Source organism: Nannobrachium achirus, assembly GCF_963921795.1.
Source record: "Nannobrachium achirus genome assembly, chromosome: 16".
Lineage (NCBI taxonomy): Eukaryota > Metazoa > Chordata > Actinopteri > Myctophiformes > Myctophidae > Nannobrachium > Nannobrachium achirus.
In genome coordinates this window covers 35,631,022-35,646,212 of record NC_137823.1, presented here as the reverse complement: position 1 = coordinate 35,646,212, position 15,191 = coordinate 35,631,022, and the positions used below count along the sequence as shown (strand labels likewise).

Below are 15,191 nucleotides of genomic sequence, written 5' to 3'. Positions count from 1 at the left end.
TGCTATGTGCAGCTCATTAGATATATTAAAGTAATTGCAGTACATAGAGACTACTGGCAGATTATGCGGCCAGTCTGATGAGCCAAAATTGAATGATAGCGTTTTACTCGAGGCTTATTAAAATGAATGAACATTTCTAAAGTCTCAGTCATAACCAGGTACAAGAGACAATTGCTGATAAGATGAAGAGTCTCTCCTACTCAGCGTTTTCAGTGGGGACTACTTCTGGCGTTTCCTCAGCGTTTTCAGTGGGGACTACTTCTGGCGTTTCCTCAGATTTCACTTGTTCTGCTGTCCTTTGTTGCTCATCAGTGGTGGCTGGCTGTTGCTCATCTGTAGTGGCCGGCTGTTCCGCAGCACACTCCTTCTCGGTGATGACCACAGTCTGAATGTCGGTGTCCAACGTGTCCGCCTCGGGAACCGGGGCCAAAATGGTCTGCGACACGGCGGCTTCCAGGACCGCGGCGGGGGTCTCTGAAACCGAAGCCAGCATGGTTTCAGAGACAGGGGCGGAAAGGGAGACGGGAACGGACAGAGAGGGAGAAGACGTGGCGGCAGCGGAGGACACAGGGAGAGGGTGAGCCATGCAGACGGGTATAGAGAAAGGTACAGAGATGGACGAACCATCTAGGGAAATCACATTAGCCCCTGTGCCGTCAGTGGTCACGATGGGCTGGAACTGTGTCCCTGGTGGGACCTCGCCGTGGATGACAATGATGCCACCCAGGCCACTGTGACTGGCCCAGTTGGCCGACAACGTGACTGGCTCTGCCGGCACCACTATGTTCTGGGCAGAGGTTACACCAGTAACAATACCACCACTGCTGCTGCTGCCACCACCAGCACCATCGCTTCCAGCACTGCTCGCATTCTCCCCTGCTTCAGTTTTTTCTGATTTCTCCTTGGGAGAATCTTGGGGTTTCTTGTCCTCGATATTTCCTTCCAGCACCACCAGGTAATTCTTCCAGGGGGCGTCTGTGTCATGCGTCTGGGAAGTTACAAAACACTAATGTTATATTATCATGTCAAATGTTGGGAACATTATCAATGAATAACTACTGGTTTCTTAAAGGGCAATAACAGCCCCAAATATATCGACACTGTCGGGCAGAAACCTCATATCTCCAAGTTTCAAATTTGTACTTTTTTCGCAAAGTAAAGCCCTGCTTCTTCATACAAGGCCGTCACACAAAAGTAGTGAAAACAGCCGATCTACAAGCACACAACGCCTCGCGGTGCGAGGCGTTGTGTGCTTGTAGATCTGTTTCGTTAATTTTGTAGTTTAGTTAATTTTCTAAAATGATAAATACAAAACGAACGGTTTTGGATATACAAGGTTTCCACCCGACAACAACGATATACAGTATCTCACCATGGTGTGCCTGCGAACTGTGGACTTGTCTGTGAAGGTGCGGTTACAAAGGCCACACATGTAGGGCTTCTCCCCTGTATGGATGCGCTGGTGCCTCTGGAGGGCGTTGAGCTGGGTAAACCTCTTCTCACATGTCTTACAGGCGTACGGACGCTCGCCTACCAATGCCAGAGAGTGGATGCACACAAGAATGGGATATGGAGACAACAGTGACAACAACAAAAGTCAGGAAACGGACATGACTCGATACAAATGACAACACGTATGCTCCTATTTCCTGCACGTGCAGGTGGATTTTAGAACAGGGTTTGTCTGTATTAACAGTCTTGGGACCCACACAGAAATGTGGATCTTGGACATCAAGTCGTCTACGACATATCATTCAAAGTTTGGGCAGGGTGTAATGCGATCCCAGACCCTTTTTTCTATGATAAAATGAAAGTTTAATTGTTCACAAAGTATGAAACATTCGTGAAAAAGATTAGTGGAGGTGCTTTGGTCTTGTGTGACAGACATGCACACAGATCATCTATAGGCGGCCAGCCTCTTGCAGAGCCGTGGTTACCTGTGTGTATCTTTAGATGCTGATGGAGAGAGTTTCTCTGAGCAAAGCCTTGGCCACACTTTTCACACTTGTATGGCTTGGAGCCGGTGTGGATGTTGGAGTGGTGCCTCAGGTACTCCTTGGACGCAAAGCTTTTCCCGCAGATATCACACATGAAGGGCCTCTCTCCTAGGACACCAGACAAAAACACAAACGAGAACAATGTGATGACGTCCAGTATGGCGCTGTGTGTACCGTGTAGATAGCTTTGTCTTCATGAGCATGGCGACAGTCGTCTGTTGATAAAGACCAGTTCAAAGAGGGCTCCTCCCCATCACAGAGGTGTGGTGGGGACATTTGACGTCTGTATACGTTGACTAGGACATGACTGCCAAAAATAACTTTTATTCCGTGCGGTGGAGCCGAATGTGAAAACAGACTCATGTGAAAACTCAAGACTCATGAGTGTGCCGTGCAGTGGCATTTACTCATTCTCCACTCTACCAGATGTGTTTCAAATGATTCCCAGAAGCAGCTCTCCGCTCCAAGATAAATATCAAACATATTTGATAATTATCAGGGATGGGTCTGTGAGCAAATCCGAAGGCTTAAGATTGGATCTATGAACCACTCACACAACAGGATCATCTGGGCAGATAATGGTTTCCGTACAGCCTCTAAACGGGGAACGCCGCTGTGATGCCCTGTGAACATTTCCCTGATTATCCTGTAGTGTGAGCCCAGATGTAAGGTAAAAGAAAATGAATACTGTGCCAACTATGGCAACATTATGAATTTGAAGCTGATGAAATCTGAAACCAATGTAAACACTCAACATGTCTGTGCTTGTGTTATCGGTTCAGTTCGGTTTGTAAATCAATATCAAACCCTGACAAAAAAGAACCACGCAAACAGAATGATCGTCATTTGCGACATCTCTCACCCGTGTGGGATCTCTTGTGATAAGACAGCATGTGCTTCTGGGTGAACCTGGCGTTGCACTGGTCACAGGCAAACGGCTTCTCTCCCGTGTGAGTCCTGAACATTAAAAATGACAAAACAAAAAGAAAGGTGCAGGGGGGGGGGGGGGGGGGGGGAGTAAATGTCAGTCCTTGTCTGCAAGCAAAAGAAAATACATTTGACTTTTACCGAGTGGCTCATCAACACCAAAGTGTGCAACTGGCCAGTAGCTCTACCTGTGGTGCATCTTGAGGGCAGAGCTCTGTGTGAACTTGGCATTGCAAATGGTGCACTCGAAGGGCTTGGCGCCGGTGTGCGTTCTCTCGTGCAACAGCAGGGCGGTTTTAGAGCTGAGTGCCTTCCCACAGAGAGGGCAGATGTGACGCTGACTGCCCCCTTCGTGCACCTGGGGGTTCCAATGACACAAGAAAAAACCGGAAAACGTGAAAAGCGAGCAGGTAGAAACTGGTCTCATGAAGAGGTCAAAGAACACGATCACATAGGACGGGGGTCTTTTAATGTTTTCAGGCCAAGGACCCTTTAGTTGAGAGAGAGATGAAGCAGGGACTCCCACAACCTGTTCATAGATTCCATATAGTTTGTTTTCAGATATTTAACCACTCGAGCCGTCATTACGTAATAAACTTGACCTTTTACTCTGTACTTAGTCTGCTCTTTTTCCCCTCTACACCAAACCTCTTTGCTGAAAATAGCCGATCTACAAGCGCTGCGAGGCGTAGTGAGCATGTAGATCTGCTATTTTTGGCTACAGTTATCAGAATATGGACACTATAGTTCAAGTTGTTAATATAAAAAGGATTGGAAGATTTGGAGGAGCCCCTGTAGTAACACTGAGGACCCCCTAGGGATCCCGGACCCCCTGTTGAAAACCCCTGACACAGGTGAAATAAGCCACTCATTTTGGCTGGTTATGGCATAATCCTCTTCACCTGCCGCTGATGGCGGATGACGTCCTTCTTGCGTTTGAAGGTCTTGGTACAAACTTGGCAGTTGAACAGCCGCTCGTCACTGTGCACGTGTTTCTCGTGGATCTTCAGGTTGCCGCGGTTGCGAAAGGTCTGCAGGCAGGTCTCACAGCGATATATGACTTCTGCTTTCACTCCATGGTATGTGCTGGTGGGAACCAGTGACAGGAAAACAGACGTCAGTCAGTGACACATCTTTCCGAATGCATCACATAGTGAAGGAAATTATGTATTGTGCTCTATTATTTTATTTTGTTTTATTATTATTATATAGAATTACACAAGGTGCATTAAGTATTACAAATGTGCTATAATATTGTAGAGACATATGGTGTTTATTTGACATGATTGCATCGTTAAAATCAGAAATTGTTGCACCATCTAACTGTAGATTAATATGGGTTGAACTTGGAACATATATATATAACATAATAACATTTGAAAACCATTATGAATGCAACTTAAAGTGTATATTTGATGAGCATTATAAAAAGGTAAACATGCCATATACAGCAGAATATACAGTACAGCATATGTTGCTACTATATATGTGATGTCAGTCTCAAACATTCAGAAGAAACATCTCTTTAGTTTAGAAAACCATGATTATGTCCCACCTGATGTGCTTCAAGTAGCTTCTCTCGTAGTGGAACGTCCGCTGGCATTTCTCACACTTAAAATTGGCCTTGGAAATTCCTCTGTACCTCGGTCCGTCCGTCGGTTGCTTCAGAGTCAACCTCTGTCCGTCCTCTTCGTCGTCTTTCTCCAAGGTCGGGTACTTCAGAGGCGACCTCTCTCCGTCCTCTTCGTCGTCTTTCTCCAGGGTCGGGTACTTCAGAGTCGGCCTCTCTCCGTCCTCTTCGTCTCCTTTCTCCAAGGTTGGGTCTTCAGAGTCTTCAGTGTCTTCCTCTGGCATCTCCCCTGGCTCATCAAATTCATCCTCAGAGGCAGGCAGTTCCAGTGAAATCTTGCCCTTGTCCTCCTGGAGTGGAGCTTCGTCCTCAACCTCATCAGTCTTTTCAACAGCAGTGTCCACGTCGGCGTTCTTCTCCAAGCCCTCTTCGGCGGACCCGTCGTCGGTTTTACGCTTTAAGGCCCTCACAGGGACCTTTCGACCAGCCAGCCTGCTGCTGAGCCGTGTTGTTCCTTCTTCCACGCCACGTGTGGATTCATCGCCACCCGTGGCCGCCTTTCTCACCTTTGACCTTTTAGAGCTGCCCTCCCCTCTCTTCGAGCTCTTAGGTGAGAGCTGCCGCTTCCGGGCGGCCCGTCTAGGCGGTCTCTTTGTCCTGGTCTTCGGCACCGTCTCTGAGTCCATACCCTCCAGCACAGATTTTTCCTCATCTACAGATGCTGTAGGCTCCTCCGATTGTCCGGCGTCCAAGGCTGCTCTGCAAACATCCGAAAGATCACCGCAGTCCAACATCTCCGCCACTTCGCGGACGTCGCTGATCTTGTCTTTGGCCACCACCACTTTGCCAGTGTACACAAACTCCAAAAATGTGGAAAAGTCTGCAGTTTTCATGTTCGAGAGGATTAGCTTGTTGGGGGCAGCATCTTGGGAGAGGAGAATCTTCTTGAAGTAGCCACTGGATGCAGCGAGCATCAATTGGTGGGCCGGAAACTCCTCCGCCTCTCCCTGGTAATCTACCAGCACGGTTACATCGCTCAGCTGTCCTTGCAGCCTCAGCTGATGAAGGGAGCCCAGAATGTTCTCATGGTGACTCTTAGAAGACAGCTGTACTACTCCGTCATCCATGTTTTGTCAGAGCTGCAGAGAAAAACAACAACAAAGGGGATTAACTTTATTAATGACTCAATGAATTTAGATGGCATTCTACTGTAATTTGTAGTGGTTTTGTGTGTGTGTGTGTGTGTGTGTGTGTGTGTGTGTGTGTGTGTACTCCAATAATTAATTGCAGAGACATCAGGTCATCTCATCAAATCATATATATTCAAGTTCTGGCAGAAAAGGTGTAATTGGTCAAATACCGGTATTGAAACGAAAAATGTCTCGATTGTTGTCTGCGTAATACTTATGAATACATGCAGTGTGTCGTGGAAAAAGTACTCAAATGTTTTATTTAAGTTCAAAGTACTGTATAATACTTCAGAATTACTCTGTTACAAGTATAAGTCCAGAATAAAAAATGTAGACCTACTTGAGTAAAAAGTATTGGCATCAAAATGTACCAAAAGTAAAAGTACTCATTGTGTCCTGTCCCATTTGATTTCAAGTTTTCAAACGTATGAAAATGTATGGAAATTAACCACTTCAGCATTATACGTCGCTTCACGACGCATTGTGAGCTTGTAGATATGATATTTTCAAAAGGCCGAAATGTATATAGCCTATTAGGTCTACATTTCGGGCACAAAAAAACGAATTATATTATAATGCTTAAGTGGTTATTTTTAAAAGCACTGAAAATTGTAAATACTCAAGTAAAGAACAAATACCTCAAAATTGTACTCAAGTACAGTACTGGAGTAAATGTACTTAGTTACTTTACAGCACTGGTAATGTGTGTGGATTGTGAACTGTGGAATATATCAGCCGTTGTTAACCTGGTCGGACTATTGAGAGGTCGGAATTATGATCAGTCCCCTTATCGGGTTGGTGACAGACACGCTGGGTCCGGGATCAGTGGGATGTTATTGAGACAGTTCTGCTGCTGCAAACACGCACAGCCAGGTAAACAGTGGTAACATTCGAGATTATCTGCCTTGCTAAGTTTGTTAACGCTCTTCTAAATTATGTAAGCTCCATGTTTAAATCACTTTGGTCCTCATTGACGTTAATGACATATCTCCTAGTTGTGACAAAGTAACATTCACTTGGATATATTATCAGTGCTAGCTGCTAGCCCTGAGAAGCTAACGTTAGCCCTGCAGACACAATATGGGCCTGTTATTAACATGATCTATGAAAAGAACACGTCGCTTTTAAGCAATCCAGCTTTTAAGGGACAACAACACGCTGAAGGATTCATGAATGAGCGTCCTCCACGGTCTGCCAACGTTACAAATCATCAAACAACCTTTCTTACCGTAAGCTCGCTAAAATGGAAGCCCTCCACAAAGGTAGAGTGTACACCCCATAGCCCGGAGGAACGAGCGCCCTGCGAAGGCTGCGATTGGTTGGGTGGTTGTCTGGCAACGGCTGACAAAGTGCAGTTAAGTCACTGGTTCTCAAAGTGGGGTTCGGGGACCCCACCAGGGGTCCTTGAGGGAGTTCCAGGGGGTCCCCACTCCCCAGCTAAATAATAGTTAGGAACCAAATGGACCCTCTAGGGCAGTGGTTCTCAAACTTGGGGTCGGGACTCGGGACCCCAAAGTGGGGTCCCCAAATTATTTTGTGGGGTCCCCAGATGATTAGCCTAATGTAAAAAAATAATTCCCACTCAATGGTAAACAAACCAACAAACAGTATAAGTGTATACAGGGTATCTTCACATTTATAAAGTGACAATTTTTGGACTTTCAAGACCGTTTTAATACCAAACTGTCAAAGCAAGAACATTGTGAAAATAGACGATATTTGGACAGAGGACTTCTTGGGCTGTCCTGCCTGGTCCACGTAAAAAATACTCTTGTAAATAGTTGATGCATTCAAATGTGCCTGTATACAACAGAAATGCTTTGAAAACTGATAGGCCTACTATTGTGTCAGGTGGGTCTTTGATGGACCCACAGACACAATAGTGGTGGTCCCCAGTTTATGTGTAGTCGGGATGGTGGTTCCTGGGTCAAAATCAGTTGAATGCATGTCAAACTGGGGTTTCCTTGGAAAATGGTTGAGAATCACTGCCTTGGCGTATCTTTTCAAATGGGGGTCCGCGGGCTAATAAGTGTCAATTTGGGGGTCCTTGACATGAGAAAGTTTGAGAACTACTGCAGTGGTCAGCTGCACTGACATGAGGAGATAAACATTTGTGTTTTGTCCAAATCTGTCCTCGTTAATCTGCAGATATTTCTGATAACTTTTTTGTTCACTATAGGCCTACAAACTGATGGAACCTCAACCTACACATTTTAAATGGTTTGTAATCCTGTTCTGCGGCCTGCAACATTACCAGTTATGGGGTGAAATAATGGTCTAAGAGACAACCTCTTAAATATGTAATAAATAAATAATTAAGCATATAAAATGGAACAACAAAACTGTCATTGTAGTCATCCTATTTATCAAATAGACCACTGGTGTTCCCCAAACTTTTTCATGTCAAGGACCCCCAAATTAACACTTATTAGCCCACAGACCCCCATTTTGAAAAGATAGGGTAAGAGAAGATGTTTACAGCTATAGCAGTGATTCTGAACCATTTAACCCCCCGGCTCCACCGGGCGCGTCGAGCGTCGCGTCAACGTCAACGTTGGGAACGCTCCCGTTTTAATCAATGAAGGGAGCTCCACTGCCGACGGTAACGTCAACGTCGGACGCTCCGGTGCCGGCGTCCAAACTCGAAAATTGCCCCGGTTCAATTTTTTGACGGCGTCCACAACGTCCAGTCATGTATAAATTATGATTAAATGTAATTGCATTGCATATTAAATGTAGCCTATATACCGTACGTGCCTTTCTGCTGTTGGATATCCATTCACGTCATTCACAAGGGTGACTAGATGTCCCAAAACTCCTTGCATATTTTTTTATGTAATTACAGTGGTCTTCCCACTTGATATAGGCTAATCACAAGTTCACAACAGGCAACAACTTTCTCAATTCTTCCTCCTAAAAACAGGCCAGCAGTGAGTGACTGAGTTTGAACACAGATTTTTAGGCTATACATTATCGTGGCTGCGCTAGACTGGTGTACCGAAAATAGCCAATCTACAAGCTCAGACACAGTCACAACAGCATGATGACAGATTCATGCACTCGACATGTTGTGAGCTTGTATATCTGCTATTTTTTTCTGGCACTTTACACAGCATAAATTATTATAATTAGGCATATATAACACTACAGTTGATAATGCGAATATCCTATGATCTTTGATTGAAATATCAACACATTCACGTTCAGTGGAGCCAGTCGGACGGCAACGTGTCTGCGTCAATGACGCCGTCAAGACGCAGAGCAACGCAACGCAGCCAGTGGAGCCCTGGGGTTAATGTCTCGGACCCCCAGGTTTGACATGCATTAGGCTACGGACCTCCATTCAATGGCATTTTTATCTCTGAGACCCTCTGAGATTGTAAAAGCAATTGTTCATTTAACTCCGCATGAGTGTACAAATGTGTACTCTCTCAGAGTTACAGACCCATAAGGGTCCATTTGACCATTTGGTTCCTGACTATCATTTAGCTAGGGACCCCCTGGAACTCCCTCAAGGACCCCTGGCCTGGGCGTCCACCACCGTCCCCGGACCCCACTTTGAGAACCAATGGATTAGATAGCTCGACAACATAGTCTGCTTGAAAACCAATAAGCCAATCACGGCGCTGCCGACGGTCCATCCAGGCTATGGGATGTGCCTCATCACTGCTGCGCCTAGTGCGTTCTTTACAGCGGAAGGAAGGTATTTCCTGCTCGGGTCTTTTCGTCTTCTTCCGTCTGGTTCCGCTGAGTGGCTGATTTCGGCTCTCACATCAGTGAACGGTTTCACGGATGCTTTTACCCGCGCCGTAGCCTAGGGACCCCGTAACAAAACAACCCTGTCAGTTTATATCAGTGCGTGGTTCTCAAACTTTTTCATGTCAAGGACCTCAATATTTACACGTATTAGCCCGCGGACCCCCATTTGAAAATATATGCCAGGGAGTCCCAGGGACCCCCACAAGAGCCAAATATTACGGCCAAATATTTAGCAGAGACATTGCAGTCAGAGATGCTGTAATAATACGGTACCTCTTGCATTCCATTCCTGATATCTGTACTCTGTAGTGTGTATTTTTTCTCATGTCCACTAGGTGGCACCACTATAGTGGCTATAAATGATAAAAAGCCACAGGAAGATGCTGAAAATTGTTTCTCACATCGCAAAACATCTATAACACTGCAAACACCTACATGGCGATTTAAGAGTTGTAATTAACCCATGGTAAGAAGAATAATATCTTTTATACCTTTTATGGTCCGATTGAGCCTATTGGTAAAACAAGGCAACGACCGAATTCAGCCTGTATAGGAGATCAAAGCGTGCACGTGTGTGTGTGTGTGTGTGTGTGTGTGTGTGTGTGTGTGTGTGTGTGTGTGTGTGTGTGTGTGTGCGTGCGCGTGCGCGTGTGCGTGAGTGTGTGTGTGCGTGCGTGCGTGCATAACTGCATATGTGTGTTTCGTCCATGCCTTACCCATCCCTATAAGCTCTTTTGCCATTTTTTACTATTTTGAAAAACATTTATAGGCTAAATATTTCAAATAGCTGATCTACAAGATCACATTTCGATGTAGATCGTACATCGGCTATTTCAAGTAAAATTGTCAAAATGGGGGAAAAAAATAAAGAAAAGAGGTTATAAGAGGGTAAGGCATGGACGAAAATAGGCTATAGCTCCTACTAATCTCCAGACCTATAGTTTTATAAACGGTGCTGTATAGTTGAATGGGACTGTTTTTGAAAAGTGCTGCCAAGATGCCTTGGGTTACATTTCCTCATGTATATTCAGGCCAACATAAATCAGCCACACTAGAATGTGCTCTGTCATTCTAAGGATGTATGGAAAGCTACTTGACGATTCACCAGGGACGGCAGGGAGCCATGGTACAACTGCCAAGGTTTCTTTTTCTTTTCCTTTTTTCTTTTTTGACAGAGGAAATCCATATACCTTACACGTGTCTTAATGAATTCTGCAAGCTAGCAATCTGCTCTGTTCCGGTGACTCATACCTCTCTGGTCTGGAGGCTGTGCCTTTTTACAGCATTGACCTGGAACACTGTGTTCACATGACCCCCCATACCACCCCTAACACACACACACGCACGCATGCACGCACGCACGCACGCGCGCGCGCACACGCGCGCGCGCACACACACACACACACACACACACACACACACACACACACACACACACACACACACACACACACACACTCTTCATGCACACATGCAGTACAGTACACACCTGCAGGCACACACAGATACACCATGCACACACTCAACACACCATTTTTTTCTTCATGCACACACATACACACCTGCATGAACACCTAGATACAACACACACACACACACACACACACACACACACACACACACACACACACACACACACACAGTAATTGTAATTACATTCATTTGCATTAAATGTCTATATTAAATATGTATCTCATCATAGCACATCTATCTGCCTGAGCTGTGCTTATCTGTAATCACATTTGCTCATGAGAATCAAGAGTATTTGCATAGATATTAGCCTCGGAAACCCAGGCTTATTTTGGCGATCGGAATACATAGATATAAACAGGACAGGACAGCACATCAGCAGCTGCTTCTTAAAAAGTCTTGTGACTAATAGCTAATGTCAAAGTGACTACGGAATGAAATACAGTTAGCAAACTTAGCATGAGAAAATGAATACATCTATTGAAACACGTTTTTAGTATAATGCCTACAGCATGAATAATAACGGAAGACTGAAATTAGAAGAGGCGGAAAACTGATTTTGGTGACCCCAATACCTCTATGTTCTGGAGTGGAGCTTTGGCCCCACCCTCATCTGTCTTTTCAACAGGTCCAGTTTGGCATTCCTCTCTTTTACGTTTGTGATGTTTGATTGTAGATCGGCAATTTGTGGCAAAACTAACTGGGGGACCTCGGTCTAACGTTTAAGTGGTTAATGACTGCTCCTCTACAGGTTTTTACTGATTTTCCCCCTTGGGATAATAAAGGTATCTATCTAGGTAAAGCCCGTATCAGAGTGTACGGTGGAGACCTCTCCACCGCAAATTTTGGGTGGAAAGCTTTCCACCGCAAGTCAGAAAATAAGTGCAGGACATCATAGTACGCCACGTGGAGTCCTATTCACCGTGACTGACTAGTCTAGATTGACCAATCAGTGAACGAGGTGTAGAGCCTGTCTGTCTGATAGTAAAAACAGAGAGATGTGTTGGGGCTCGCGGTGGAAAGCTCTCCACCGCGAGGAATGATGTAACGTTGTAGTTTCATGACTCAAAAAGACTCGAAAAGACTACACCGCGGTGTAAAGCCTTCCACCGCCCAGGCGACTATGATGCCGGCTTAACACTCTGCACAGTTGACACATGTATATTACACTGTGACTCGACACAATTGTCAAGTACATTTATTGTGGGGGAACAAAATCTGAGGCATTAGTAAAAGATGTTCTTGCACCAAAGGCACTGGATGTGTTGAAAATCAGAAAGACATTTTTTCTGCTTAAACTAATGCCTCAAACAAAAGAAACTACAATTTTTCCCCTTACAGTTTGTTTCTTTATAATGTGAAAGTGGCGTGATGAACAAAATGGAGAATCCCAATGAATCTGCAGAAGGAATAGTGGCATCTCTCTCCACTTGATGCAGACAAGGCAAAGCAAGAATTAAAGGCCTTCATTGACACAGTCATTAGGTATACAGTAAATACAAAAATGTAAACGGTTTGGCTTTTCCAACAGCAGCTGGCTACTACTCTTCTGCCCTTCTCTCTCAATGAAGACAAAATCACTTTCAATGACAAGTCTGAAAAACTCAACCTTACAAGCAGGCTGAAGATGGATAAGCTGCAGCAAACTGCTTCTGATGATCAATGAATAAGCAAAGACGTGGCTGCGAGGTGAATGGCTGTATTTGAAGCATTTGATCTACCAAATATGCCAGTCCAGTCGGGTGCAACAGTTAATGAAACTAATCAATTTAATAGATTATACAAAATAATTGATTAAACAGTTTTTTCCTTCTGTCTAAATACAGCAACAAAAAATAGCAAACAAGCTCAAGGGCTGAGTTTGGATCTATTTTCTCCATTTCTAGTCGATACCGTTGTATGTCGAGGTATAACATAGTCCTTAAATGTTTAATTAGACTAATTGATTTAGACTAGAGAGTCTCAGAGATGTGGTGTAGAGAAAAAAAGGAGGGGGCCTATTATAGACCCATAGGAGACTCCAGTCAATGAAATATATTGGGTTTAAAAGGTTCAATGCTGAAAGCAGTAGAAGTAGAGAAAGAAAGATTACTGGCTCCACACAGAGAGAGTGAGTGCCTGAACAGCTGCTACGGAAACAAAGCAATTTGGGCTACTGGGGAATGCTTGCTGTTGATGGTTTCCATTTGTTTGGGATGGACACAGTCAATGTTATCTTTGTGTTGTCTTGTTTGCGACAAACCAATCATTACTTAAAAATCCAAAGTAACCTATAATACAAAATCTGTTTTTGTTACACTTGTAATTCCAAGTTGTTTTGTCTTGCAGTAAAGCACTTCAAATTCATTGCATCACCAGGGTGGAGAAGATGTAGGACATGCAGCAGGGGACGTCCATCTTTTCTCCACATGAGGTGGCAACCTACCTTCATTCCAGGTAGGGTATGAAAAAGTGAAAGAGTTAATAGATCTTAGGGTCTAGTTCTCAAGTGAGGGGAGGATGGAAAGCCGGAGAATCCGAGCTGCATGAGTGGTATTCCATTGGCTGTATCATATCATTGTGACGAAAAGAGAGCTGAGCCAGAAGGCAAAGCTTACAATGTACCAGTAAATCCTCATCACTCACCTATGAAATGTAGGCCATGACGGAAAGAACAAGATCGTTGATACAAGGTTCAAGGTTGCACTTTATTGTTACGTCTTTTGTACAGGTACATAAGAGTAAAACTAGTTTTTGTTTGGCATCCTTCAGACAATGCAGTGGTATTTCTAAAATAACAGCAAACAATATACCACATCTACAAAATAATAACTAGAAGCAGTGCTCTTCCGAGCACAGGTCTCCACCAGGCCACACAAATTTCCCTGTTATAGCGCCACCATGAGGCTGATTTGAGAAATTTGAAGTGGCATTTCTTCCTCTACCTAGTGGGAACGTGCACGCCCAATTTCACCAAGATTGCACGCTGTGTTCATGATTTGAGGCATTTTGTTCAAAACGGAGCAATCCTGCAAACTTTGGAAGCCAATTGTAGCCAATCAGGATGGAATGTGGAAAATCGGACGTATCCATGATGATCACATGACTGTAGAGATACTGTCTACCGATTTGTAGGATTTTTGGACAAAATCTGTAGGAGTAGTGTACAGAAATGTGTTTTGCAAACATCGGCCTCATGGTGGCGCTAGAACAGGGCCATTTGAAAAATGTGGGGCAGAGGTTCTGAATTGGCATCCAGGGAGTGTGTGTGCTCAGTTTGGCGCCGGAGATTATCTGTACACAAACTCAGAGGACGGACGGACGGACGGACGCACGCATGGACAGGGGCGAAAACATACTCTCCCCCTGCCTTCGGCTGGTGGAGACAATAATCTAAAAAGGGTAATAATAATAAGACGTAGAAAGATGAGAAAAGAAAGAGAGTGCAAAAGGCAAAAGAGCTACGAGAAAAGAAAAGAGCATCCTCAAATGTACATGTACATAAAGTTTGGCATATTCTATTCGCCAACAGCATATTTTTTGGAGCTGTGTGGAACACAAGCTCCCTATACGTGGCCGTGTGTGTGTCCGTGTCTGTCTGTCTGTCTGTATGTAGCTACTCCTCCCACAGTTTTTGCACCACACACTCGCGCCATATGTCAAATCGACCGGCTTACTCGGGAATCGTCTGCTAGTAACTTGCTAAGAGAAAGGTTCTATAGTTTAATTGATATTAATTTATTAGTGAATTAATTTTCCCCATTGACTTATAATGGGAATTGCAAAAACTCACATTCAAGTATTTTTCTCTCGTAAACCATAGGAGCTACAGTTTCAAACCTCGGAGAGGAGATTCATAATGATTTTAACACGTTGCAGTCCGAAATAGAATGGGGGTTGGTAGATTAGCCGTGAAATTTCTATTATTGTATTGTGATCTGAGACATAATATTATGTTTATAAACATGACCCCGCAGCCCCTCCATCTTGAACAGCGCCGCTGTTTTTTCTTTTTTTTTCCCCCCCAGGCCAGTAACTCACCATGATTTTCTCGATCTCCGTTGGGATAGAATGGGGGTTTTGGCCGATCGTCGATGTCCCCGTGCGTTTCGCGTGCGCGATCCTTTCACGTAAATGTCCCCGCAAATAGTCCATGTGTGACTGAAGAACAGACCTGAAAAGTTTCGCTAGCATAGCCCCAAGCATGGCTGCAGGAGGAGCTCGAGTGTGTAGACAGTAAACGGATGGGTGGAAGGTGCCTTGGAGAAGGAGAGGCGCTGACGTCACCTCTGCTTCATG

General features: G+C 44.6%; 1 protein-coding gene across 2 annotated transcripts in view; it reads right to left on the bottom strand.

Moving 5' to 3' along the window:
- Positions 1-12: 12 nt before the first annotated feature.
- The window catches only part of gzf1 (GDNF-inducible zinc finger protein 1), a 29,524-nt gene continuing 14,345 nt past the window's right edge, over positions 13-15,191 (bottom strand). The window contains exons 1-8 of one of the 2 annotated variants that reach the window (XM_080745144.1): positions 6,913-6,957; positions 4,480-5,633; positions 3,827-4,010; positions 3,113-3,282; positions 2,860-2,954; positions 1,938-2,105; positions 1,373-1,530; positions 13-988 (exon numbers count right to left, since the gene is read on the bottom strand). In XM_080745144.1, coding sequence (XP_080601270.1) covers positions 197-988; positions 1,373-1,530; positions 1,938-2,105; positions 2,860-2,954; positions 3,113-3,282; positions 3,827-4,010; positions 4,480-5,621 — 2,709 coding nt within the window. In that variant the 5' untranslated portion in view covers positions 5,622-5,633; positions 6,913-6,957 and the 3' untranslated portion in view covers positions 13-196. Of the gene's footprint in view, positions 989-1,372; positions 1,531-1,937; positions 2,106-2,859; positions 2,955-3,112; positions 3,283-3,826; positions 4,011-4,479; positions 5,634-6,912; positions 6,958-15,191 lie in introns of those variants that run through there. The other variant, XM_080745145.1, reaches the window with a different exon arrangement.